Genomic DNA, 26,797 nt, shown 5'->3' on the forward strand with positions numbered 1-26,797 from the left:
TGTTGTTCATTATGATTATTATCTTTTATATTGTTATTATTATTATTATTATCTTTTAAATATCGTTGTAATGATTGATTGAAGTTGTTGTAATGGTGATCTTTTGTATCTGGCAATTACATTTCTTCCAAATATCTTTATGTTGTCTTGTTGTTGAATAGCTACCGATGGAAGGATATAAGTATATCTATCCATTGAAGATGGGATGATGTTTTTAAACCAATAGCTACACACCAATGACAGATACAAAATATTTGCTTGTACACTCATCCTATCATCATAAAGTGTATATGCATTACGATTCATATCTGTTGTTGTTGTTGTTGTACTCTCATCCTCTTCTGAATCATTTGAACATGGAGGAATAGAATGTTGTAACCACTTTATGATTCTCTTTACAATATAATCTGGTAGACCAAGTTGATTATTATTAATCTTGATGATTGTTGTTGTACTTTTTGTTTTAAACAACCACATTTCTTTCTAGAATTCTTTGTCTATCTATTATCTATCTACCTCGCTAGGTATCTTTATATATTTAAAGTGGTACATTTATTTATTTTAATCGTAGCCGAGAAGATTATTGAGCAACGGTAATATTTGAGAATCTTGGTTCTCTCTATTTTTTTTTTTCATAAGCGAGGTTTCTAGCAATCATATTATTTATTATTTATTTAATATTTGTGTATATTTTAATGGTCATCCATTTTCATTATCCAAAAGTAACAACATTAGTAAGATATATTCTTCTTCTGTTTCTGACTCGTGTGTCCACTTTAATTACCTTGTTTGGAATGTTTGGGCGTACGAGCGCTAATGCAAACTATTGGATTAATATTTTTAACCGAATACCCTCACCTCAATTCTACACTGAATAAAACCATTTTATTCTTTGCAGATTTTTTACATTACCATACCCGATATCTTCATCTTTTGAACAGTGGACGATGATCTAAAAAAGGTTTCATGACGTAATGTGTCTTCCATTGGCTTCACCAACCCAGAATAAAATGACTCGAGTTTTAATCCAAAGGACACTCGAAAATATCTAAAATATGTGATGGCTCGTGGTAGGAAAGATATTTTGTTCATAGAATTTTTCATAAAATGGACTGTCTTTGTCCACTGATCAATGACTAGAGCCCCCCGACACCAGCATGACCGTGACTATTTTGATCTTCACAAAAAGTAAGTCGTCACCAAGAAGGGATTCATAGATATTACCATTTGATGACGGATTTTTATTTTAAAACAATTAATTTTTGTACCGATATCATCATCCCGACCAAAATACAGAGATGATAAGTCTTACTGCTCGGTTATAAATAGAAATGGCCTCTTCTTTTTAAAAGAAAAACTTTAAATTTATATAGATAAAAAAGAAGATAGAGATAAAAAGATAAATATATATAAGATGGATGTTCCAATTGTTTCAAATATTTTTGGTTATGCGGGCCTAATCATTTGGAGTGTTCAATTACTTGAACAAATCAGATACAATTTTGTTAGAAAGAGTACAGAAGGTGTATCTATTCTATGTTTTAGTAGTTGGTTTATAGGAGGTTGGATCTTTTGTCCTTATCTTATAGCGACGAAAAGTGCGCTCCCTCTTATCCTTCAAATTGCTTTCTTCCCAGGTTTAATTCTTTTCATTGTTGCCCAACATTGTTTTTATGATAGGTATATATAATAATACATAACTATATCATTTCAAGAATAATCCTAACAATCAATCAATTATTTCTTTTAGAAAAATGAAAAAAAGAATTTTATGTGCTATATTTTTTTCTATTTTTGGTGTTGCAATCCTTTTAGATTATGGTATCTATGAATTATTGGTAGCCTATCCAGAACATGATTTCCAATTTGGTTTGACCATCAATATTGTCTCTGCCTTTTTTATGGGCGTAGGTTTCGTCCCGGCTGTTTATGAAATTGTCAAGACCAAGACTGCAGAAGGTCTCAGTCGTATCTTTGTTGCTATGGACTTTACCGGTGGTACTTGCTCTGTCATTTCGTTGGTCTTTGCCCCACCATTCAATTGGATGGCCTTTGCCAGTTTTGCTGTCGTCCCACTTTTCGAAGGCACCATTTTCTTTTTAAGCTTCTACTATGGCACTCAAGTCAAGGTCCATGACATTGAGTATGGTGATGAAGAAGGAAAGTTCAGAGCCAGTCCACTCAGATACAACAGAAGTATCTCAAGATCCCGTAGAGGCACTACTAAATCAAGAAGAGAGATGACTACCACCGACAAGACAAAATCAGGTGCTTCAGATGGTTCAATTGTTATCAACTAAACGCAAACAAACAAACAAAAATTATATATATATATACCCAACAATAATTTATAACCCTCACCATCACTATCGCCTTTATATTTTTGAATTTTAAATAGGTCATTTAAATATTTTAAATATAAACATATACAGACAAACGAACGATTCATACAAATATAAAACAAATTTAACAACAAAATATATATTAAAATTAAATTATTAAAAAATTAAATAAATATCAATATAAATATTATTAAATTAATTTGAATGATTTGATTTATTAATTTGATTTGATTTGATTTATTTTGTTTGATAATTTATGAGCAAGATCAACAGCCATTGCAGAGATGAATAATGTTGGATTCCAAGAGCCACAATTTGGCAAGAGACCTGCACCTGTGAGATAGACATTTGGTACACCTTTGAGTTGATAGTCTGTACCAACTGGACACTCTTCATCACTGATTGTGTAGGCATTGTTGATAGTGATATTGGGTATGTTGTTGGATAGGGTGGTATTTGATTTCTTTCCAATTGGATGAAGACTAGCCTCATGAACAAATCCAGTTGAAGCAAACTTGTCATAACTGTGTGTACGAATATCTTCTGTTACCTTTTCAAACTCTTTGGTACAAGTCTCTAGTTCTTCCCATTCACCACTCTTGTTTCTAAGACCAACAATTGTATTTGGGAACCAACGAGAAATGAATGAAAATGGAATGGCAGTCATCTCACCCCATGATTCATTATCAGTTTTACAAATATCCAAATCCAATACTGTATTTGGTAATCCCTTTTCAGGTTGATCCAAATAATTGTATCTTGCTACCTTTTCTTTATCCTCTTTTGCATCATCTAGTCCAGCCCAAACACGATAATGACGAGTCAATAATTCACCAAGCATTGAGAAATTGAAATAATAGTATTCTGGATCAGAAGTGTTGGCAAGAGAGTCAGGACCACCAGGTAGGATACGACGTAGTGTGTTTTCAGTACGAATACCCTTTTCACCTGGATAAATGACTGATAGTTGAGCATGCCATTCATTCAATGCCTTTTGAGTTTGCTTGTCTTTTACACACCCAGAAATATAAATAGCTTCAGCATAATCCTTTCCATTGAAATGTGATGTTGAATTGATTGCATTCATATACTCTTTGAGATTGTTGTATTCTACACCCAAAGGTAGAGCTGGACATGTTCGTTGGTCGACCAGATCTGGACTACTAATAACACCCATCGATAATGGTATGGGACAAATGTCTAGAGGTTGATCCTTTTTCACACGGAATACAACCGATGAACAGAAATGAGCTGAGAAATCTTTACCAATCTTGTCAACCAATCCTACATTCTTTCCTTTGAACGATTTCAACAATAAATTAGATGCTGGGAATGGTCCAGTTGCCAATACAAGGTTGGTGCTTGATCCAAGCTGGATGGTTGGTTGTTCGTCATTATTGATGTAAACTGACAACTTATTATTACTATTCTCGATTTGTGCAAGCTTACAAACTTCAGTACCAGCATAGAGAAGGAATTGTCTCTTTGGTAAATGGTCAATGATGAGACTTTCAATCTTTTTGTCTTGGTCGTTGGTTGGAGCCTTTTGAGCAAGAACAAATGATTCAAAAAACTTTATGACTTTTACAAACGTTTGTTTAGATTCATCGGTCGGGTCTTGAGGTTCAACTGAATAATTGTTTAACTTTAGTGTTATTTCCTTGAGTTGAGACATGAATTGGTCTTGTTGATACTCTACAGTCGAGTATTTACGAACTAGCTCGATGAATAAAAAGATGGCAGTTCTAGAATTACGACACTTGTAATCTTGAGGAATGGATTACCATGTTTTCTAGAAACCATCTTTAATATTCTTTCAACCGATACCTCTACACCATCTACATCTTGTCCAACAAGATCTTTAAGTTTGGTATTTCGTTTGAGCATGTTTATCTCTTGTTGAATAGTATCCATCAATCCTTTGAAACTTGCAACCACTTGATCAGATGTAAACTTGATTTTATACTCTTTGACCTTGAAACTAGTCTCTACCATTTGTTTGACCAACCCGATGATTTTATAGGAGAGGATGTACAAAAAGTTGGCACCAGTATCTTCCTTGAACGAAGATGCCAATTTCAGGATTGGAGAGACAGTTGTAAACTTGCCATAGTTGCTTGCAGATTCTGATCTAACAGCTGCAATCGATGCAAACTTGGCTGTATGCCAGACAACATTTTCATTCAACAACTTTGATTGGGTGTTTGTGTTGACTGGTAAATCCTTTTTAATGATATTAAGGATATCATTGGAGTACTTGAGAAGGTCTGGATCTGAAATAGTGACATTTGACTTTTCATCACAACACAGTAGTTTCTTGGCTTCTGGAAGATGTTGTTTGATTTCATTAAAGAGTGTTGGGTCAAAACCTCTTAGTTCATCCTTGAGTGGATCATCTGCACAAAGCTCTGGATCTGGACACCAACAAGTCCAAGTTACACTACGACCACCGATATTGTAAAGATTACCGTGTTGATAGATCTTGTCCAATGGAACAACTTGTGATGGGTCAACAACACCTTGATTAACTTGACCTAGTAACTGAGTAGCTTCATCTTGAACATCTAGATCATCTTCTTCTTTCTTCTTTCCTTCTTGTTCTTCTCTTTCTTTTTTAGCTTGATCGACTTCTCTTGGAAGAGCAAAGTCCATAACTTCACTTGGACCAATCAAACCAGAATAGACAGGATCCAATGTTTGAAAGTGATCTTGAAGGAATAGACCACCCTTGTCAACCATACCAACCTTCAAGTCATTGTAACCATTCAACAAGACATGATGAAGGAATGAATAACCACATGGACCAGATCCAACAATCACATGTTTACATTGTTCCAACAGAGAGTATTTATCATTTGATGTGAAAAAGGTATTTGAGATGACTACTTCATCTTTTTGATATTGATGATTAATTTTAATATCTCTTGGCCTAGAAATAATACAAAATAAATAGAAATAAATAATCAAATATTAATTAATTAATTTGATTCTAAATTATACATGAATATATATATGTGCTTACATTATAACTATTATTATTATTATTATTACTATTATTGCACAAATATTGAATTTAATAATTGATGATAATGATTGATGGTGGTGGACCATGAGGATGGTTTAAATACTAAAGGGGTGATGACCAAGAGAACCAACCCCGTCTAAAGAGAAAACCAACAATAAGAGATGCGATGACTGATCATTTGCGAGACCCAATACTACAAACTGGGATGAGTCAGTTTTGTAAAGGGCAAATATTGGGTTGAGGCTCAGTCAAACCTATTTGAACATTGGTTTGTGATCGGTCAAACCCAAGCCTCCTGTATTTGTGACAGATGTTGGTTCTGATGCTCTCATTGATTGATTGATTGATTTTGTTAATGAAAAAGAGAGATGGGGTGAAAGAAAAAGTGGGTTGGGAGAGGTCTTGCAAAAATAATATTAATATTATTTTTGAATATTTTTTTATTTATTTTTTTTGTTTGTTCAGTGTAAGCGTAATAGATTGTGTTGTTCTTGAGTTGTTGAAGATCTTTAATATCATGGCAATTAGAGTTTGGTGGTTCGAACAGCAGCATGCATTGTTAGTGGTGTGTTGGTTGGTTCTATTTACAATCAACCATGAGGGTTTGCAATTTTGGTGGTCAATCAAAATGTGATCACCACTCCACAATTTACAACAAGGACCCATTCCATTGCCATCACATACATCATTTGTTCAACAATGTAGTGAGTGTAGTTTGGACACATCGTAACTTGTCTATCAATTGATATGTTTAGTATAAATCAATGTGTTGATTGATACAATTAATCATTTCAACAATTAGAAAACAACAACAATCAAATAATTAAATAATTAAAGTATTCCAAATCTAAACAAACAATATTATTAATATTATTATTATAAACTATTACGATGGGAGATTTTCAATATGTTAAAACTCAACAAGAGGTTAAACAATATTTACAAGTTCAAAAGAATCCTTTAGGTGTTGTTAAATGTGTATGTTTAAATAATAATAATAATAATAATAATAATAATAATAATAATAATAATAATAGTATTATTTAATTAGCTATATTAAATTATAAACTAACCGAATGCTTATTTGTTATAGGACTTGGGATGGAAAACAGTAGTTTATGAAGAAGGGTCTATCAAGGTGAATACTTTTATGTTTCCTGTATTTGTGTACTCTACCAAAATCGATGAGATTACAGTTGGAACATCACCAGTACCAGATGTCAATCAATTAAAAGGATTCAATGTAGAGTGTGCACCTGCCAACCAAGATTGTAGATCGGCTGCTAGCAACACTATAGAGTCGAGTGATTCGCAACAGCCAATCACCAATCTCTTTGACTATGGATCATCTATTCCAAATCAAACCAAAACACCCTACAAAGTACCAACTACCCTCCCCTCTGGAACCTATGGAGTGTATCAAACGAGCATGATGTATTGCTACAGCCTACCAAAACCAGATCCCAAACTAGTACAAGGTTCCCAATTTGGATGGAGAAAGAATCATTTGTTGATTCAAGCCATCACATCGGTACATAGAAAGGATACATTCTTTATTCCAATTGATCAAGCACCAAAAACCTACACCACCAATGAACTCATCGATGCTTATTTCAATGGAACTGGTCCAACTGAAAAGAATCTCGTACAACACTATCACCAACAATTGGCTGAAGCTGATAGACAACATGCTTGTCAATGATAATTATCAACTATTCAACTATTAAATTATTATATATAAATCAAATATAAATTAATTAAATAATCTCATCCTACAGTTTTCTTTTAGTTTTTCATTGTCTTTGTCTTAAGAATATATTCTGATTAAAGTCGTGATTGGTAGATTGATTTGTGTTAATAATAAATAGATAGATAGGAACCAAAGAAGGAGAACATGTGTGGAATATCACTGATAATTAATGGTGTGCAAGTGATAGATGCAAATGAAGATGATCAACAACAACATAGCATCACGACTACTACAGGAGATGATAGTATCAACAACAACAACAGTAATAAACAACTTACAACCGAGCAACTAATTGAAGATTTAAAAGGTCGTTTATATAATCGTGGACCTGATTCATTAAAGATACATCAATTCAATCTATCAATCAACAACAACAACAAAGACTGTAATAATAATAATGTTGAAATAACAATGATATCATCAGTATTGGGAATGAGAGGACCATTGACTATTCAACCTGTAGTCGATGATGATGGAAATATATTAATGTGGAATGGAGAGATATTTGGTGGTTATGATATTGGAGTCAATGATAATGATACATCTCTTTTAATTGATAGATTGAATCGTATAGATCATCATCATCATATCAACAACAACGAAAATGACACCGACAACATTGAAAGTAATAGTAATAATATTAGAGAGATTGTAAATACACTTGTCAAGATACAAGGACCATTTGCATTTGTCTATTGGAACAGCAAATCTAGACGTCTATGGTTTGGACGTGACGTATTGGGTAGAAGATCATTGTTGGTCAATCGTTCAAATGATCGATTCATCCTTTCATCAATTGGTTCATTTCCACAAGGTATTGATGACAGTAAATCATTACCAAAATGGGATGAAGTCAATACTTTTGGTCTCTATTCAATTCAATTACCATCTGTATGTAAATCACATTGACACTCTCAATTTGTTTGATACTAACATTTCTTTTGTTTAGGAAATAAATAATAATATAGTTTATTTGGAAAGACATTCATGGGATAACAGTAAAGATAAATTAAACATTGGTTTAACAACATTGGATTATGACAATGATAATGATGAAGATGAAAATGCAACAACAACAACAACCACAACAAATATTACTGAAGATCAATCAAATAATAATAACAATAATAATAATAATAATAAGAACAAAGAAAATGATGAAATAGATCAATTACATGTATGTTTGTAAATAATAACCATATTCTATTTTGAAATATTTAAATTATTTATTTGTTTATTTAGTTTTATCCATTTGGTAGAAGAATTAAAATGACACCAAATTATACGATTGGACAAGAAAAGACAAATAGTAGTTTAGAATTTAATTACAAGGAAGATGAATTTATTGGTTATAGAAATGGATTATTAAAAGAATTGAATGATTCAATTGTTAGAAGAATATGTAATTTACCACCATTGTCAATTAGTGCACCTAATCTTGTTAGACCAGAGTCACAACCAAATGCATCAATACCACTACCTGGAAGAGTTGGTGTGTTGTTTAGTGGTGGATTAGATTCGATGGTGTTGGCAGGAATGGTCGATCGAAACTTGGCACAAGGTGAACCAATCCATTTAATCAATGTTGCATTTGGAGAAGGTGATGATTGGAAGGAATATGATAAAGTACCCGATAGAATAGCTGCCATTACAGGATTGGCTGAACTCCAAGCTATCAATCCTCAAAGACCTTGGTATCTCATAAAAGCAAATGTATCAAATCAGAGAATGGAATGGGCTAAACGTATAGTCTACCAACTCTCATTTCCAGCCATAACTATCATGGATATGACTATTTCACTTGCACTTTGGTTTGCTGCTCGTGCCGAAGGTGTTATTCATGGTAACGAAGATAATATTGATAGTTTAAATTTAAATAGTTATCAAACTAGTGAATCTTCATCGACATCAACATCATCTTCAACATGGATAATATCAACAAGTAGAGTATTAATAGTTGGAGCTGGTGCAGATGAACAATTGGCAGGATATGGAAGACATAGAAGTGCATTTAATAGAGGGTCATGGGAAGTACTACAATCAGAGTTGAACAAGGATTTTAATAGAATATGGAAAAGAAATTTAGGACGTGATGATCGTGTGATGAGCAGTTGTCAGAGAGAGGCTAGGTTTCCCTATCTCGATGAAAATGTTATTGCCTATTTAAATAGTGTGCCGTTGTCCTATGTCTGTGACATGGTACTTCCACAAGGAACAGGTGACAAACGTATCCTCAGATGTTTGGGTCGTGACTGTATTGGATTGACAAAGTCTGCCTCACTTATCAAAAAGGCAATTCAATTTGGATCTCGATCAAGCAAACAATTAAACAAAAATATACCGGCACGTGTCACTCAAAAATGTGGAAAGGAAGTATTCTCTTTTACCAAACCACTCTATGACCCTGCCACCGATCCAAACCATGAAAAGAACCAAAAACAAAAAGAAAAACAAGTAAAACAAATAGAAAATAAGAAAAAGATTAAAAAAGAAAGAAATCAAGGAACAAATTATAAACCAAGGGAAAATAACAAACAAAAAGTAAAAGAAAAAGAAAAAGAAAAAGAAATTGATTATGAAATAAATATGGAATAAATAATATATTTATTGATAGTCCAGAATGGGAATACAAGAATGTTGATATATATAAGTGGTATAAATACCTGTAGGATGAATGTATTAATTATTATTATTCTTGTTTTAAATTTAAAATAAAGAAGGATTTCTTGATTTATATTTATTTAAAAATATGGTTGATAATAATTTAACAGAATCTATACTATTTAGATTATTATCTGTCAATTCTATAAAACCACCAGTACCGTCGATACCAGAGACTACCAATAACCAATTGTCTATTTTACGTAGATGATAGGTGATCGTGCCAAGAATGGGATGATCTTCACCCCATAGAGTAGATACAGAGAACCGCTTCATATTGGTGATGAGTGATAATGCTATGCTGTGGTGATTGACAAAACAACCAAAATCATCAAGGTTTCCAATCAGGTTACGATTCAATTGTTGGAATGACTTTGACCGATCGGTTGACAGTGACTTGATGATGGTTGGGAGTGGACGGCTTTGGATGATATCAGTGGCCAGTGATAAATGTACAAATGGATTGTCACCAGTGAAATAAAAGTGGTATTGATCGATGAGTTTGTTGGTGTTGGACTGACTTAGCCAATAACCAAACCGATCACGCTCGGAAAAGAGAGGGTTGAGACTACACGGCAAAGGGTAATTATAGTTTGATGCGAGACAAAGATGAGTGACGTGGTTTGGTTTGATGGACATGATGTCATTGGTCAGTAGAAACTGTTCAATGTTTTCAATAAACCATGTCAGATGCGTAATGGATTGTGGGAATTGAATGGTTGAGTTTGGTTGGTACAACAGACACAACTCTTTGATTCGTGTTGGTAGTTGGATCGAGTGAGAGTAGGATGACCCCAATCTAAGATGCGTGATGGATTGTGGAAGACATAGGGTAGGTGATTGAAAGTTGGCGCCAAAGGAGAGATGTGTGAGACGCGGTGGGAGAATGTCGGGACCAAGAGGTTGGTCGAAAAGAAAACTAAAGAATAAATGTGTCAAGCTGCGTGGCAACACGTCTTGTACAATGGGACGGTCATACCGCATACCAAATCGAAGATGTGTCAGGTGACCTGGTAACGACCCAGGTTGCAACTGTGTATTGAATACATATCCAAACGACAGTTTAGCCAATGTCTGTGGCAAGACACCTGGATCAATCGGCTGATTAAACCTTCTTCCAAAAGTCAATGACACCAATTGACTTGGCAATGATCCAACCACCAACTTTTTGTTAAAATAGTATCCAAATTTAATCAACGTGATCGAATTGGGTAATGAATTTGGTGTTATCAAACTATCATATCTATATCCAAATATTAATTGTTTTAATTGTTTTGGTAATATTCCTTTTGTTATTGTTTTATTAAAATTTACTCTATAAAGATAGAAAGAAAAAGAAACAAAGAATATATTAATATAAATAATATTTAGTATTTAGTATTTAGTATTTTAATCATACCCAAGATTTAAATAAATTAAAGTATCTGGTAAACAACCTTCAATGATTGAATCGGTAGATTGTAATTTTCCAAGATTTAGATGGGTTACAGACGATGGTATCATTGAAGGTTTAATGGTTAAAGGTGCAACCATAAACTTTAAATGTGTAAATGATTGTTGGTATTGTTGATAGTGTTGATCATACAATGATTTCAATTCATTCTCTACTTCCAACGTTGAATCTCCATTGATCATTGATGATAGTGATGGTGACACTTCCACTTTATCCTTGTCTACAATATATATGAATGGTGTTGAACTACCACTATCACATCCTTCAACAATCTCATTTGATGATGAAGAAGATGATGCCAATGAATTTCTCTTTGTCGTTGATGATGTCGTTGTCACTGGTTGAACAGACGGTGATGATGGAGTAGGAGGTGAAGTTGAAGTTGATATTAAATAATTTGATCGTTGTATAATTTGTTCTTGATTATTAAATGGTAAGAATAATAATAAATGTTCATTATTATTATTATTATTATTACCTATACTATTACTATTAATACTATTACTACTACTACTGTCACTCTCTTGTAATACAGCTCTATTATTATTGTTATTACTGTTATTATTATTTACACCTCTACTACTAGTATTTAAAGCAATATTATTATTAAACTTTGTATTGTCAATGACAAAGTTTGAACGGTTGTCAGATGTCTTGAACCTAGTCAACCGTCTCAGTTGTATCAATCGCTTGCACGTGATCAAAAAGCATATCTTGTCTATATCATCATTTATAACAGATATGATTTGAGCTATAATATAATCTGATAGTACAAGCATAAATTAACAGACGAGTATAATTATACCAGAGTATTAATCTCTCTTATCTCTATGAAAATGAATAAATAAATAATAATTTAAATTGCGTGCACACGAGTGCAAACTAATATCTTGCTTGGAGTAGCGAGGGAAGTGTGAGAGGGGTGGTTTTCAAAGATGATTCGAATTTTGATGAATCAACATTACGATGCTTATATCTTACACTATTGAAGTGTAGGATAGATTATAGATAGATAGATAGATAGATAATAGATATGAAATCCAATTAATTAATAAGATTGATGAACATCATATGATAATTTGATAATTGTAAAGAATGATGTTTTAAAAAAAGAAAGAATAAAAGAAATAAAGATCGATAGGTCTTTGACCAAAGGTATACCCTCTCTCTCTGTTCAAAGGGGTTGGTTGATATTATTATTAATAATAATAGAACAACAAGGAAAAGTTCGAATTAATTTCATTTTAATATTTTGATCAAAGATACTTTCTTTCTGTGCAGAACTCTAATTTGAGGTACTTGTGTGTTTTGACTAAATTAGTAGATAGATAGATAGGATTAATAATGGTTGCAAAGAAATATAATAGTATAACAGAAGAATCACCATTGAATAGTGTAATCAAAGTATACAATGAATTGATATTAATAGAAAAGTTAAAGGAAAAGGAAAAGGTATCATTGTTGATACACACTTGTATAGACCGTATCTGTGGAAACGATAAACAACCTGCAGATGATGATCAACCTATCTCTCCTACTTTACAATCAATCATAAATAATTATATATCTTTTATCAATAGAGTTGTTGGTAAAGAATTGAAAAAGGATCAAGTAAATAATAGAATAGATGAATGATTGATCAAATTTGTTATTAACAATACTTTTATCAATCTATTTAGATATTACAAGATTTAAAGACAGCAGGATTAAATGATGAAATTGCAATTGTTATTACTGATTGTATCATTTCACGTTATCAAGATATCAAGAGAGAGTTGACTGAAAAGTTGTCAGCCATCTCATCATCACATCTAAAAGATTTCGATTGGAAAGTAAATTTGGTATTGGCAAGTGACAAGATGAATAGTGTTCAAGAGAATGTATTACAATTAAATTTGTCTATCAATAATCAAGATAATCAAACTACCAACACTGTCAACTCTGACCAAAAATTACAACAACTACTTGTAGAATTAACTAAAAAGGATTTGGATCAATTATTGGCTACTTTTGATGATATCAATAAAGTAATTCAATCACTAAAGGTTAATTAATTAAAGATTATTTAATTAGTTATTTAATTAGAATGATTGTAAATATTTATATTAATAATAATAATATCGGAATTTGATCCTATAATTATAGGATTACAAAGTTGGAATGTTATTTGTATTACGTTGGGATTATAAAGTTTGTACAATTGTTGTTACATTGTTTAAGAATTTATTAGATTCTATTTTACTATTTGGTTTATAGAATGTACTGCTAGTAGTTTGTACGTAAAGTACATGTAGTTTCTTGAAAAATTGTCTAATATCATTGTCTTTGATGTCTGTTGAATCCATGACAACAATGATAAATTTGATCTTGGTGTTTGTCAAGTATCCATACACTTTATAATCTTCTGTTGGATATAATAATCCTAAATACATATCATTTCCAACTTTCTTTGCTCCAGCTGAATATTGTTTATCATAATTGAAATCAAATCAAAGTTAATAACAAAGTATAGATGATACTTATATTGATCATCTATAGATGATTGAATTACATACGCTTTTCCTCAATAATATCCAATGAACAATGTACTATATAGTTTAATTTCAATCTATTCTCTTCTGATCCTCCTGAGTAATCGTGTATAAATAAAGGGTCGTTCTAAACAACATACATCACAGTTAGTGTAAGTCATCACTTTTTCTTATCTTTATCATCATCTATGTTGATTCAAAACATACCACTTTACCAACGACTGCTACACAAACTATCTTCTTCATTCTATCTATCTATCTATTTGTATGTATATATGTATATATTATCTGTGTATTTTTGTATTAAATGATTTTAATTTTGAGTACTTTGAAAAACATGAACTTTTGCTCAGATGGTGTGATCTTCATTTCTTTGTTTACTTTGATTCCAAGTATGTGTTGTTAGAGACAAGAGATAAAAGAAGAATTCTAAACAAGATAATGAATGTAACACCTTCAACACCAATTACAACACCTACACAACAACAACAACAACAACAACAACAACCAGCTCAACCGGTTCAACAACAACAACAACCACAACAACCAATCGAACAAGAACCAACCAAACCGATTGAAGCTATCTTGGAAGAGTTTCAATTGTTTCCTCTTTTATTGGATATTATCTCTAGACTCAAAGATGATGAATTAGAGGTGTCTCGTGCTGTAAACACATTCAATGAACGTGCAAGTGAAGCTCTCAAACTTTTAAACACTCTCCCAGGTGTTCATCGTTCTCCTCTTGAACAAGAGAATTTGAGAGATTCTTTAAAGTTGAAATTAGAAAAGAAATTGTAATGTATAAATGAAGGAAAGAAAGAATAGATCATCATTGTTCTAATCATTCATTGATTGATATTCGTTCTATAGAGATTTAATTGAAAAGTTAAAGAATCATAAATTATTTACTGATCAACAACAACAACAAACACCACCAATCAATAATAATAATAATAATAATAATAATACAGATGTTGAAATGAAGTAATTGTATAATAATTTATTTGGAAGGATGATTGTACGAATTGTAATCAATCTTCCTTATTCTCGAATATCAACTCTTGATGATATTTCATTTCTGGTAGAAGTGTATATATATCATTCTTGAAGAAAGAACATAGATAGATAGATAATTTATTGATTGCTTTGGTTTATAATTGTCAATAAACAAACTAATCAAGAGTAAACTTGGAAGTATAAACTATTTAGGAAAAAAGAAATATTTATTTAATTATTTTTCTACTTCTTTCTTTTTCTCTTCATCAATCATATCTTGAAGGGATTTTGGATGAAATTTAACAGAAATAGATCTACGATTATCAATAACTTCTTTTGGAGTGTTGAGAGCTATCTTTTCATCCTTACTTAATTCCATTTCCAATTCAATGTTGGGATTGAATTTGTTGGCAATATCAATTTCAACCCATGTGAATCTACCATTCGATGCCTTTACAGCTTGGTCATGTTGATGTTTGATATCTTGGAATGACTGAGATGTCACAAAATAAAAGTGTTCCAAGCCGTCTAGTTGTGGTTTTGATGGTTTGTGTGATGGTAATTCTAGTAGTGGGATTACTTTGGTTTCACTAGTTCCATTGTTACTTTGGTACTCGTATAGAATAGGTTGAGTAAGTTTAAAAGAAGATATACGACGACCATTGTAATTAACCTCTGTCAACATTTCATGACCACTTGATAGGATTTCATTCTTTTTAACATCATAGTATTCTTCAAGTGATACTCTATAACATAGATGATCCAGCTCTAATCCATCTACATTAATTCCTAATCCTTTAATACCTTGAAACAATAAATCTAAAAATAATTTATAATCTCCAATTATTTCTTTGTCCTCTTTGGAATCCGAACTTGTTGTACTTGAAGTTGTTGCGATCATTTGTTTTTTTTTTGTATATTTATAAAAAAAGAGATAATATTATTATATTATAGTTATATAAGTAATAGAAATAACAAGAGTGTACTCTACAATCATCACCTGAATCAAGACACACCAAACCAACTAACCAACCAACCCAAAAGAACACTTCGTTTGCAGCTGTATGCATTAATGGGTTTGGTTCGGTTGACAGCCGTTTATATAATCGGCTGGCTATGACCGTTTGACCTGTCGATCTTTGCTAAGAAAGGCAATGTTTCAACAAACAAACACTTTTCGACGCAGATGATCGACAGGACAAGGTCTCGTCTCATCCACAAACCAATCAAAATTTTACAATTCTGATGATCATGTGTCAACAACACAACAGCCCGATATAGGATATTATTATTCAATTTAATGTTTAAATATCCTGGTGGTTGGTCATTGCTTCTTCCTTTCCTCCCCAACCACCTCTCACACCTCATTTCATTTCATCTCCTTTATTGTATACACAATCAAAAGATAAATCTATTATATTTATCAAATATATTATCATCATGTAAGAATCTATCTACTGTTCATTTAATATCATGTATGATTTAAAATTAATTTATTTATTTTTCTATTTATTTTGTATTTAGGCCAAGAGATATTAAAATTAATCATCAATATCAAAAAGATGAAGTAGTCATCTCAAATGCCTTTTTCACATCAAATGATAAATACTCTCTGTTGGAACAATGTAAACATGTGATTGTTGGATCTGGTCCATGTGGTTATTCATTCCTTCATCATGTCTTGTTGAATGGTTACAATGACTTGAAGGTTGGTATGGTTGACAAAGGGTGGTCTATTCCTTCAAGATCACTTTCAAACATTGGATCCTGTCTATTCTGGTTTGATTGGTCCAAGTGAAGTTATGGACTTTGCTCTTCCAAGAGAAGTTGATCAAGCTAAAAAAGAAAGACAAGAACAAGAAAAGAAGAAAGAAGAAGCTACTCAGTTACTAGGTCAAGTCAATCAAGGTGTTGTTGACCCATCACAAGTTGTTCCATTGGACAAGATCTATCAACACGGTAATCTTTACAATATCGGTGGTCGTAGTGTTACTTGGACTTGTTGGTGTCCAGATCCAGAGCTTTGTGCAGATGATCCACTCAAGGATGAACTAAGAGGATTTGACCCAACCCTCTTTAATGAAATCAAACAACATCTTCCAGAGGCCAAGAAACTACTTTGTTGTGATGACACGTCAAATGTCACTATTTCAGATCCAGACCTTCTCAAGTACTCCAATGATATTCTTAATATCATTAAAAAGGATTTACCAAAGACCACAAAAGACAAAACCAGTGTTTTCAACAAAAGCCAAAATGAAAATGTCGTGTGGCATACAGCCAAGTTTGCATCGATTGCAGCTGTTAGATCAGAATATGCAAGCAACTATGGCAAGTTTACAACTGTCTCTCCAATCCTTAAACTGGCATTGGCGTTCAAAGAAGATACTGGTGCCAACTTTTTGTACATCCTCTCCTATAAAATCATTGGATTGGTCAAACAAATGGTAGAGACTAGTTTCAAGGTTAGTGAACACAAACCAAAGTTTTCCTCTGATAAGGTCATTTCCATCTACCAAGCATTGATGAATGGGATTACAAATGAAATAAAAGAACTCAAGGAGAATACCAGACTCAAAGATCTTGTTGGACAAGATGTAGAGGTATCGGTTGAAAGAATATTAAAGATGGTGTCAAGAAAGCATGGTAATCCATTCCTCAAGATAGATTACAAGAGTCGTCAATCAAGAGCATCTGTATTCCGTTTCATCGAGCTCGTTCGTAAATACCCAGCAGAAACGGACAAGAGTCAATTCATGTTGTCCGAACTAACCGAAATTGTTGGAAAGCTAAACAATTACACTCCCGAGGGTGGACCAAGTGACGCCAAAAAGCCAATCTTTGAACAGATCATCAAGTTCTTTGGTTCCCTTATTCATGCTCAAAAGAATCTTACCGATGAAGAAAAGGTGATTGAAGGTGTCATCATTGACCATTTACCAAAGAGACAATTCCTTCTCTATGCTGGTACTGAAGTTAGTAAACTTACACAAATCAAAAAGGATAACAAGGATGATGGATTGTCAGTTCAAATCAATAATGATGATAATTTAACCATCAATCTTTCTAGCACTACCAATCTTGTATTGGCAACTGGACCATTCCCAGCATCCAATTTACTCTTGAAATCGTTCAAAGGAAAGGATGTAGGATTGGTTGACAAGATTGGTAATGATTTCTCAGCTCATTTCTGTTCATCGGTTGTATTCCGTGTGAAAAAGGATCAACCCAAGCCTACTACTACCAATGAACCCCAAAAGAAAGGTAAAGGAGGAAATTCTCAACCACAAGCTCCACCACCAAAAGTACCCACCAACCTCAAAGAGTACATCAACTCTATCACTGCATCATCAAATTTCAATGGAAAGGATTATGCTGAAGCTATTTATATTGCTGGGTGTATCAAGGACAAAGAGAATAAGGCACTGAATGAATGGCATGCCCAACTATCAGTCATTTATCCAGGAAAGCAAGGTATTCGTACTGAAAACACACTACGTCGTATCCTACCTGGTGGTCCTGACTCTCTTGCCAGCACTTCTGACCCAGAATACTATTATTTCAATTTCTCAATGCTTGGTGAATTATTGACTCGTCATTATCGTGTTTGGGCTGGATTAGATGTTGCAAAAGAGGATAAAGAAAAGGTAGCAAGATACAATTATTTGGATCAACCTGAAAAGGGATTACCAAATACAGTATTGGATTTGGATATTTGTAAAACTGATAATGAATCATGGGGTGAGATGACTGCCATTCCATTTTCATTCATTTCTCGTTGGTTCCCAAATACCATCGTTGGTCTTAGAAACAAGGAGACTGGTGAATGGAATGAATACGATACTAACTCGGACGATTTTAAAAAGGTAGCAGGAGATATTCGCACTCATCGATATGACAAGTTTGCTTCAACTGGATTTGTTCATGAAGCTTGTCTTCATCCAATTGGAAACAAAATTCCCATTAACAACAACAACAAAGCCTACACAATCAGTGATGATGAATGTCCAGTTGGTACAGACTATCAACTCAAAGGTGTACCAAATGTCTATCTCACAGGTGCAGGTCTCTTGCCAAATTGTGGCTCTTGGAATCCAACATTATTCATCTCTGCAATGGCTGTTGATCTTGCTCATAAATTATCAAACAAAAAACAAACTAAATCAAATTAATAAATCAAATAAATATAATTAATTAATCTTTAATAGATCACCGCAATATTGACAGTAGTTGATTATTTTCAAATCTATTTTCATTCGACTTTTGGAAATTTCAATTTATTATTATAATTATTATTAATAATAACAGATAATAATAATAATAATAATAATAATAGAGAACATGTTTGATCCATTATATCAGCTATCTCAACAACTACAGCAAGAAAGAATCAATAATAATAATAATAACAACAACAACACAGGAGGAAGAGAAAGAGGAGGATTGCTAGATTTGATTCATCCTCCTTCAAGATCAAATACACAAAACGAATCATCATCATCTCCAACAACAACATCTACTTCAACAACAACAACTACCTCAACAACAAATACAATACTAACAATACACAAACCAGAAGATGAACTGGTCAAAGGAACACAAAAGAATAATAGAGATACCGATCTATTAAGAGAACAATTGGATAATTGGAGACAAGACTTTTACCAAGATTTAGAGTACAAGGACAATTGCAATAGCAGCAAGAGATCAACTTCAAAACAACAAAATACAAGAGGAGGACTATCATCAACAAACAACAACAACAATTCAACAACTATAGATAGTGAACAGAATTTGACAACAACTGAATCATCGAATCAAATCTATTTTATCGATTCAAAAGGTCAGAGAACACTTCATCCATTGGGTTCAGATTTGTTAAAGAGACGTGTCAAGCAATGGCAAATAGATATTCATTCAGATGTAGAAGAGTCGGCTGTGCAATTCACAAATGCACTCCCAGAGAGAGTACAACTCTTTCATCGACAATCCAACAACAACCAACCACTCTTTCTTTCACCAAGTTTGGATGTTACACCTACTAGTAGTGGAATTGGACAACTGTACAACTACTATCATAATACACCAACCAAATTATCACCATCAACTGTATCATCTCCTCAAATACTATTGTCTCCTTCATCTCAACATTCACAACATTCACAACAACAACAACAACAACAACAAGTTGGATCATTATCACCAAACCTGGTAACTACTAATAACAATAATAATAATAATAATGATGATGATGATTCATATGAAATTAATAGTAATATAAATAATAATAATAATAATAATAATAATAATAATAATAATAATAATAATAATAATAATAATAATAATAATAATAATAATAATAATAATAATAATAATAATAAATTAAATCAATCGACTACAGAAGATTTAGAAAGTAATTTCCAGTCTTGGAGAATACTATTTAATGAAAAGATGGATCAAAAAATGGTTTCAAATGATATTAGATCTTATGGAAAGATACCTATCAATTAATAGAACTATTCCTCAATTGTAAATAAATAAACTAAAATAATCAATCAAAAAAAAAAAGACATATCAAGTTGGGAACCATTGTACCAAATACCAATATACGAGGTAAACAAAATATTTCCAAATAACGTCTATGCCATTTGGACATGATACTATCTTCCCAAATGCGGGATTGAAACAATAGAACTTAATTGAAGACATTATTGGTAAATACAGTTTTTAATTATTATTTTTTTTTTAATTTTCTCATAGAGTACTTCAAGGACATTTACAAGTCTTTCTTTTTAGCTAACTCTCTCATTTATACACACATTATTGCTAATGAATCAACAACAACAACAACAACAACATATAAAACAAGATGAAGAAGAACAAAAGAGATTTATAATCATTATAGATAATATATACGATAGAATACAAAAGAGTTTAACAGAATGTGATCTGATGATATCATTGTTTTACACATCTGCATCATCACAAAGAAGAACAGCGGTTTGTGAACCATTTCCTTTTCGATTCAAGGATACTGTCACACTGAACAAACAGTTTGATCGATTATTAGAAGCTCTCAACCACATCCCTCACTTGCAATCAATAAAGAATGATAAACAACTATTGCATCGATTACCATCAGACACTATCTACTTGATCGATTATATCATCAATTCAAAATACCCTTTTCAAGTTAAATCACTAGATTATAATACTGTATGTACATATATATATAAATCTATCAATCATTGTTCTATGATACATACTAACTTGTTGTTTTGTTTTATAGTTTGTAAATAGAACACATTATTTAAAAGATGTACTTAGCCATCTACAAACAAGTCAATTACCAAATCAAGTATTTGAATTGATTTATGATCAAGTACATGACTCTCAACAACAACACGATGATCCTTCCTCATCTTCATCATCATCCACATTACCAACAAAAAGAGAAATAATTGAATCATCATATCTTAAAACCAAATGTAAAGAATATGATCAAATGGCAAACAAGAATGGTGAATTGTTTGGTTATCATGGTAGTTCTAATGACAGTTGGAATAGTATTATCAAAGGTATGGGATTTGCCGATAAATACATATCATCTGAATGTATCTTTGGACCAGGATTCTATTTTTCAAATGATAGTAATGTCTCTCACTCTTTTGTAAAGACTGGTGCTTGGTGGAAGAATTCAATGATGGGTGATAGAGTTGGTTGTCTATCAGCTTGTACAATATTAAATACTCAACATACATCAAGAGGATTAAAAGTTCATCTTGAACCTAATTCAATATCATCCTCTTCTTCTTCTTCTTCTTCTTCTTTTAGTTCAACACCACCAATACCATATCATCATAATGATAATGATAGAAAACTACCAGATCATTATATACTTTGTAAATCTGGATCACACATTAGAGTGAAATATCTTTTATTATTTAAAGATTCCTCTTCTGTTTTAACAACACCAACTATTATAAAGAATACTACTATTTCAACTAATGCTACGACTACTACTACAACGACACCATCAACAAGATCAAGTATCACAACATCTAATAATAATAATAATAATATTAATAACCGCACCAATGGTAATTTAAAATGGTATATATTAATAATTTCATTGATCATATTTTTGATTGCCTATAAACTAGGATATCTGAGTCATGGCAATCAATATCTAGAACAACAGAAAAAAGGTAATAATTATCTTAATCGAAATCATCCTTCATTTTATAATAGAATGGATTTGTAATAATAATAATAATAGTAGCATTAATAATGGCAGGCATTTAATTAAATCGATTGATCAAAAATAAATGTATTTTTTTTATTTTTTTTGATATCATTTTTCACTCACCAATCGATCAAATCAAATCAAATCCAACAATTTGATTGAATTGTTGTTACTCTTTGTTTATCAATTTCCCAATCGGACAATAAATAAAATAATAATCTTATTTATTGGAAAATTCATCCATTTCTTGCATGTGTGTATCTGCAGCGTATGTACAACCAATATTATTTTTTGCCATCGATAAGGATTATCTCTACTAGGTGTCTGCAACATTGTACCAGATGAGAGTTAGATACTAACAAGACCAACCAAAAATACAACCAAGTTGCCCCGACCATTCTTTCAGATAGCGCCGAGGAGCAGAACGCATTCATACTGCTGCTCAAGACTATCAAAAACAAGTATTTTTCTTCCCTCGAGAAGATTGCCTCAAGTATTGACCGTTGACCAATGTGCAATGTGACAACGTGTTCCTCAATCAATATATTAATTAAATAAAAGAGATATCCAAAGATTCATTCATTGTCATGGATATCCGATTCATCAACATTCCTCCACAACAACAACAAAGATGATCTTTTGTCATTCCCCATCATCCTATCGTGACAAAAAGAAAAGCAATTTCTTAATCGCACGCAATAAATGATAACACCATTCCATTGATTCATATATAGTATATAGGTATAAAATTAATCCTTCTTTCTTTCATATTTGTATTTTCTCTTTCTTGCTTCATTTAAAAAGTCAGAGTATCCTCCAACAAACTTTCTAGCATTGACATCACAACCTTCTTGAACAAGAGGACATGTTCTATGATAGACAGCCTTTCCACCCAAATCTTGAGTTCTTTGTTCCAATACATCACTCCATTCGTTTCTATCGATTGGTACAATATCCACTGTAATATTACCATGATTCTTTTCCAATGATTCTCCCAACGATACTGCTTTTTGATAATATGGACCTATACAAAAAAACAATTAGTTATTCGTTAGTTTACGACGTAGATAGGTTCATTGAATCTAGATTAATCTAGACATATATACATACATGATTTAAAACCATATACTTGAAAACAAGTCTCTTCTCCATAGATAAACGATGATATCGACTTTTTAATATCCATTGTTGTTGTATTGTTATTTTTGTTGTTGGTAAATATAGATAATAAATAATAAATGAAATATACAGATATCAATAATACAAATAATCTTTTTAATAATCTATAATTCATGAATATATCTATCTATCTTTGCAGTCAGAACAGACAAAGATTAACTTTGATCGTTTGTTATTTTTCGACTAGTGATGATTTAATTTAAATTTAATTTAAATTTTGATGATTGATGATGACAAGGATGTTTGTTGTCATTCCTTCTTTTCTTTGTTTCAAAATCAGATCAGTAGTTGTAGTTGTAGTTTAGTTTCTACAATATATGATGGGTCAATACAAACTATTCATTGCTGTGCTTACTAGCGATTAGCTTATTCCACCATCTCAATCGATTGGAATCCATCTATTCCCCTTATTAGTATCACAAGTAATCAATAGAGAGTCATTTGTAGCTGTTGGCTTGGTTTGGTTGATATCTATCTATTTATTCGAATTTCGATTGGTACCTGTAAAGGTATAGGTGTACTACCACTATATTATTTGTGCCTTGGTACCTACCCACTACGCACACACACACACAATGAAAGAAATGTTTTGCTTTAGATAGAAGTAATTACATGTATGTATCTTTCATTGTGTTATATATATATATATATAGTCTTTTGTAATCATAATAGATTATGATCTCTAGCCTTAAAGAATGGATAAATTTGATCAAAGTGATGTTATAATAGATAAAAGTTCAAATGAACTGCAGCCACAGCAGATCATAATACCAAATAATATACCAACTATATATGCACTGTTTATCATGGCAGCAATATTTGTAACCATCGCAACAGCACTATCAATCTATTTAATCTATCAACATTTAAAATACTATACTCAACCAGAACATCAAAGATATATAGTCAGAATAGTATTTATGATCCCTTTATACGGAATCTATTCTCTTTTATGTCTAGGTCTATATGATTATGTTGTTTATTTTTCTTTATTTAGAGATTGGTATGTGTATATATACATTCAAAATTATAATCAAGGAAACTCCTGATATTAATAATTAATTGTTTTTATTTATTTAGTTATGAATCATATGCATTATATATGTTTTTTGCATTATGTGTTAGATATTGTGGAGGTGATAAGAATCTAATCATCCATTTTATATCTAGTCCACCGATGAAATGTATATTTCCATTTTCTTGTATCCACTTTAAACCAAATGAGTAAATACTTGGAGTTTAAACTCATTAATTAATTATTATTAATTCCTTTTTTTCCCTAGATCATTTTTACAAATATGTAGAATGGGAATTTTACAATATGTTATAGTTAGACCAATAGTAGCATTGGTATCTGCCATTTTAGAGATCAATGGATTATATGATGAAAGTCATTTTGCTGTTAAGCGATTCTATGTTTATAGTTTTGTTTTAAATAATCTATCAGTGACAGTAGCATTATTCATCTTATTATTATTCTATCAAGCTACCATTGAAGAACTGTCACCTTACAAACCATTACTTAAATTCACCTCTATCAAAATAGTTATATTTTTTTGTTTCTGGCAATCAATCATTATATTCTTTTTAGAAAAAATGAGTTGGTTACCTTCGATTGATGGTGAATATTCTATTTCTCAAGTTTCTTATGTTTTAAATGTAATTAGAAAAGAAAAAAAGAAAAAGAAATAGAATAGAGAGAAATAGAATTAATTTAATAATTTATTTTCTTTAGAACTTTTTAATATGTTTTGAAATGTTTTGTGTATCATTTTTACATTTATATGCATTTCCATATGAATTGTATAGGGTTAGATCATTTAGTACAACTCCATTGGTTCATAATGTACAAATGGGAACATTATTTAAAAGTGTAATTAATTCAGTCAGTCAACGAGACATGTTTACAGAAACAATGAATGCATTCAAAGGTTCCTCAAAATATAAATCTAAACCATTACAAATTAATGATATTGAAATGGAAATGGTAAATAATTATTAATCATCAAGAAATTATCCAATAATTGTATTAATATTACTTTTATTTATTTTAGGGAGAATTTAAATCATATGAAGATCAAGGAGTAATAGATTTATGTGATTTAATGAACACATATAATGATTTAAATATTTATAATGATAGAAATTCAAAACCATTAACTACGATTAATCATTATGGTAGTAATGTTAAAAAGAATAGAAACCCGACAACAACAACAAATACAAGTATATTAGTATCGACCAACCATTTTAGTGATGAAGATTTCTTTGGACTGATGCATAATGATTATTCAGCATTTGATATGACTGAAATTGAAGAAGAATTGGATTATAGTTTAAATTTTGATGAAGATGATGATTCTCAAGATGTTGGCTTTACTCTTAGAAGATAAATAAATAAATAAACAAATAATAATAATAATATTATTACTTGGATTTAATTTTTTAATTAATTATTTTATTTTGGGTGTTTTGGAAAATTGTATTATTATTATTATTATTATATCATTTTGTTATAGTTTGGATATATAGGGAACCTAGAGAGAGATTAAAGTTTATTGTGGCTCTTGATATTTATTTCTTGGAGCTCTAATATCATCTTCGATACCTTCCAAATAGTCCAAGTATTCCATATGTTGTTGTTTGGCAGATTTGGCGTGTTGAGCCTCATGTTCAGCCGAGAGGGTGATGGTGTCTTGCAAGATAGTGTCATGGTGACTCTTTTCTTGGGCAGTGACATCGCGAATGAAACGAGCTGGTGAGCCACCCCACAATTGACCGGCTGGGACACGCTTGCCAGAGGCAACCAATGAACCGGCTTCGAGGTGAGCACCTTTTTCAACGACAGCACCGTCGTAGACAATGGAACCTGATCCAATGTTGGCTCCGTCTTCAATGACGCAACCATGGAGGATGGCACCAGAACCAACCAAAACACGTGAACCAATTTGAGTGGCTTGTTCGCCCTTTGGACCGTTCTTGGATGAAGCGTGGATAACGGTACGATCACCAATCGAAGTTTCGTTACCGACAGTGATTTGATTGACATCACCACGAACAACTGTGTTGTACCACAATGCGCTATTATTTCCAATTGTAACTTGTCCAATCACAGAAGAGTTTGGTGCAACAAATGAATCCTTACCCAAATGTGCAAGCTTTCCTCTTAATGGTGTAACTCTACTTTGTCTATTTACTATATAAATGATAAAAAAAACATATTAATATGTAAATATCACTACTATACTTTCATTCGTTCATCATCTCTCTCTTCTCGAATATGATGATTGTTTGACCAAGTAACCAAATCATCATAAATGTATCTATCTATCTAATCTATCTATCTACTATCTAATCTAATCTATCATTCGTGTATATGATCATACATTGTTCGACGTATGCATAGTTTCCTTGCATATTTCTACCGACGACATCCAAGGCCTTTCCGGTTGAACGGACGGCATCACCAACAAGATAAAATACGTTCTTCAACATCTTTTCTATCTAATCTACTACTACTAATCTATTGTACACAAAGAGAGGATAAGCAATGAAGCAACTAATAAAGATTCACACAGAGTGAGAGAATGATCACATCCAAGAGTCTTTTTTTT

The 26,797-nt window shown here is 32.0% G+C and overlaps 15 protein-coding genes across 15 annotated transcripts; 8 read left to right on the forward strand and 7 right to left on the reverse strand.

The window, feature by feature from the left end:
* Nucleotides 1-48: 48 nt before the first annotated feature.
* DFA_10762 (uncharacterized protein) lies at nt 49-477 on the reverse strand (the record flags this gene model as incomplete). Its single annotated transcript, XM_004351353.1, has 1 exon — nt 49-477. One exon carries the CDS (start codon nt 475-477, stop codon nt 49-51), a length of 429 nt encoding a protein of 142 aa, XP_004351405.1.
* A 583-nt stretch (nt 478-1,060) lies between these two features.
* Nucleotides 1,061-2,300, forward strand: DFA_10763 (uncharacterized protein; the record flags this gene model as incomplete). The annotated part of the gene is made up of 3 exons (XM_004351354.1): nt 1,061-1,070; nt 1,374-1,680; nt 1,751-2,300. 3 exons carry the CDS (start codon nt 1,061-1,063, stop codon nt 2,298-2,300), a joined length of 867 nt encoding a protein of 288 aa, XP_004351406.1.
* Nucleotides 2,301-2,559: 259 nt separating this feature from the next.
* DFA_10764 (uncharacterized protein) lies at nt 2,560-5,699 on the reverse strand (the record flags this gene model as incomplete). The annotated part of the gene is made up of 3 exons (XM_004351355.1): nt 2,560-4,062; nt 4,143-5,271; nt 5,632-5,699. The coding sequence occupies 3 exons, from the start codon at nt 5,697-5,699 to the stop codon at nt 2,560-2,562; spliced, it is 2,700 nt and encodes an 899-aa protein (XP_004351407.1).
* A 559-nt stretch (nt 5,700-6,258) lies between these two features.
* On the forward strand, nt 6,259-7,069 carry DFA_10765 (uncharacterized protein; the record flags this gene model as incomplete). Its single annotated transcript, XM_004351356.1, has 2 exons — nt 6,259-6,345; nt 6,461-7,069. 2 exons carry the CDS (start codon nt 6,259-6,261, stop codon nt 7,067-7,069), a joined length of 696 nt encoding a protein of 231 aa, XP_004351408.1.
* A 192-nt stretch (nt 7,070-7,261) lies between these two features.
* On the forward strand, nt 7,262-9,712 carry DFA_10766 (uncharacterized protein; the record flags this gene model as incomplete). The annotated part of the gene is made up of 3 exons (XM_004351357.1): nt 7,262-8,008; nt 8,067-8,294; nt 8,360-9,712. 3 exons carry the CDS (start codon nt 7,262-7,264, stop codon nt 9,710-9,712), a joined length of 2,328 nt encoding a protein of 775 aa, XP_004351409.1.
* Nucleotides 9,713-9,823: 111 nt separating this feature from the next.
* DFA_10767 (uncharacterized protein) lies at nt 9,824-12,010 on the reverse strand (the record flags this gene model as incomplete). The annotated part of the gene is made up of 2 exons (XM_004351358.1): nt 9,824-10,697; nt 11,178-12,010. The coding sequence occupies 2 exons, from the start codon at nt 12,008-12,010 to the stop codon at nt 9,824-9,826; spliced, it is 1,707 nt and encodes a 568-aa protein (XP_004351410.1).
* A 565-nt stretch (nt 12,011-12,575) lies between these two features.
* On the forward strand, nt 12,576-13,285 carry commd8 (COMM domain-containing protein 8; the record flags this gene model as incomplete). Its single annotated transcript, XM_004351359.1, has 2 exons — nt 12,576-12,842; nt 12,911-13,285. The coding sequence occupies 2 exons, from the start codon at nt 12,576-12,578 to the stop codon at nt 13,283-13,285; spliced, it is 642 nt and encodes a 213-aa protein (XP_004351411.1).
* Nucleotides 13,286-13,414: 129 nt separating this feature from the next.
* On the reverse strand, nt 13,415-14,008 carry trappc2l (trafficking protein particle complex subunit 2-like protein; the record flags this gene model as incomplete). The annotated part of the gene is made up of 3 exons (XM_004351360.1): nt 13,415-13,689; nt 13,787-13,889; nt 13,970-14,008. The coding sequence occupies 3 exons, from the start codon at nt 14,006-14,008 to the stop codon at nt 13,415-13,417; spliced, it is 417 nt and encodes a 138-aa protein (XP_004351412.1).
* A 195-nt stretch (nt 14,009-14,203) lies between these two features.
* On the forward strand, nt 14,204-14,750 carry DFA_10770 (uncharacterized protein; the record flags this gene model as incomplete). The annotated part of the gene is made up of 2 exons (XM_004351361.1): nt 14,204-14,556; nt 14,633-14,750. 2 exons carry the CDS (start codon nt 14,204-14,206, stop codon nt 14,748-14,750), a joined length of 471 nt encoding a protein of 156 aa, XP_004351413.1.
* A 243-nt stretch (nt 14,751-14,993) lies between these two features.
* On the reverse strand, nt 14,994-15,659 carry DFA_10771 (uncharacterized protein; the record flags this gene model as incomplete). The annotated part of the gene is made up of 1 exon (XM_004351362.1): nt 14,994-15,659. The coding sequence occupies one exon, from the start codon at nt 15,657-15,659 to the stop codon at nt 14,994-14,996; it is 666 nt and encodes a 221-aa protein (XP_004351414.1).
* A 399-nt stretch (nt 15,660-16,058) lies between these two features.
* On the forward strand, nt 16,059-18,930 carry DFA_10772 (uncharacterized protein; the record flags this gene model as incomplete). Its single annotated transcript, XM_004351363.1, has 3 exons — nt 16,059-16,081; nt 16,283-16,470; nt 16,505-18,930. 3 exons carry the CDS (start codon nt 16,059-16,061, stop codon nt 18,928-18,930), a joined length of 2,637 nt encoding a protein of 878 aa, XP_004351415.1.
* Nucleotides 18,931-19,099: 169 nt separating this feature from the next.
* On the forward strand, nt 19,100-22,086 carry DFA_10773 (uncharacterized protein; the record flags this gene model as incomplete). The annotated part of the gene is made up of 5 exons (XM_004351364.1): nt 19,100-20,224; nt 20,555-20,974; nt 21,048-21,660; nt 21,709-21,858; nt 22,010-22,086. 5 exons carry the CDS (start codon nt 19,100-19,102, stop codon nt 22,084-22,086), a joined length of 2,385 nt encoding a protein of 794 aa, XP_004351416.1.
* A 667-nt stretch (nt 22,087-22,753) lies between these two features.
* DFA_10774 (uncharacterized protein) lies at nt 22,754-23,190 on the reverse strand (the record flags this gene model as incomplete). The annotated part of the gene is made up of 2 exons (XM_004351365.1): nt 22,754-23,028; nt 23,115-23,190. 2 exons carry the CDS (start codon nt 23,188-23,190, stop codon nt 22,754-22,756), a joined length of 351 nt encoding a protein of 116 aa, XP_004351417.1.
* Nucleotides 23,191-23,878: 688 nt separating this feature from the next.
* DFA_10775 (uncharacterized protein) lies at nt 23,879-25,576 on the forward strand (the record flags this gene model as incomplete). The annotated part of the gene is made up of 5 exons (XM_004351366.1): nt 23,879-24,186; nt 24,264-24,407; nt 24,488-24,842; nt 24,919-25,170; nt 25,238-25,576. 5 exons carry the CDS (start codon nt 23,879-23,881, stop codon nt 25,574-25,576), a joined length of 1,398 nt encoding a protein of 465 aa, XP_004351418.1.
* Nucleotides 25,577-25,738: 162 nt separating this feature from the next.
* Nucleotides 25,739-26,678, reverse strand: DFA_10776 (trimeric LpxA-like domain-containing protein; the record flags this gene model as incomplete). Its single annotated transcript, XM_004351367.1, has 2 exons — nt 25,739-26,379; nt 26,570-26,678. 2 exons carry the CDS (start codon nt 26,676-26,678, stop codon nt 25,739-25,741), a joined length of 750 nt encoding a protein of 249 aa, XP_004351419.1.
* Between the last annotated feature and the right edge of the window lie 119 nt (nt 26,679-26,797).

This window comes from Cavenderia fasciculata (genome assembly GCF_000203815.1).
Source record: "Cavenderia fasciculata unplaced genomic scaffold Scf_EUAJFUG01CK1KI-5, whole genome shotgun sequence".
Lineage (NCBI taxonomy): Eukaryota > Evosea > Eumycetozoa > Acytosteliales > Cavenderiaceae > Cavenderia > Cavenderia fasciculata.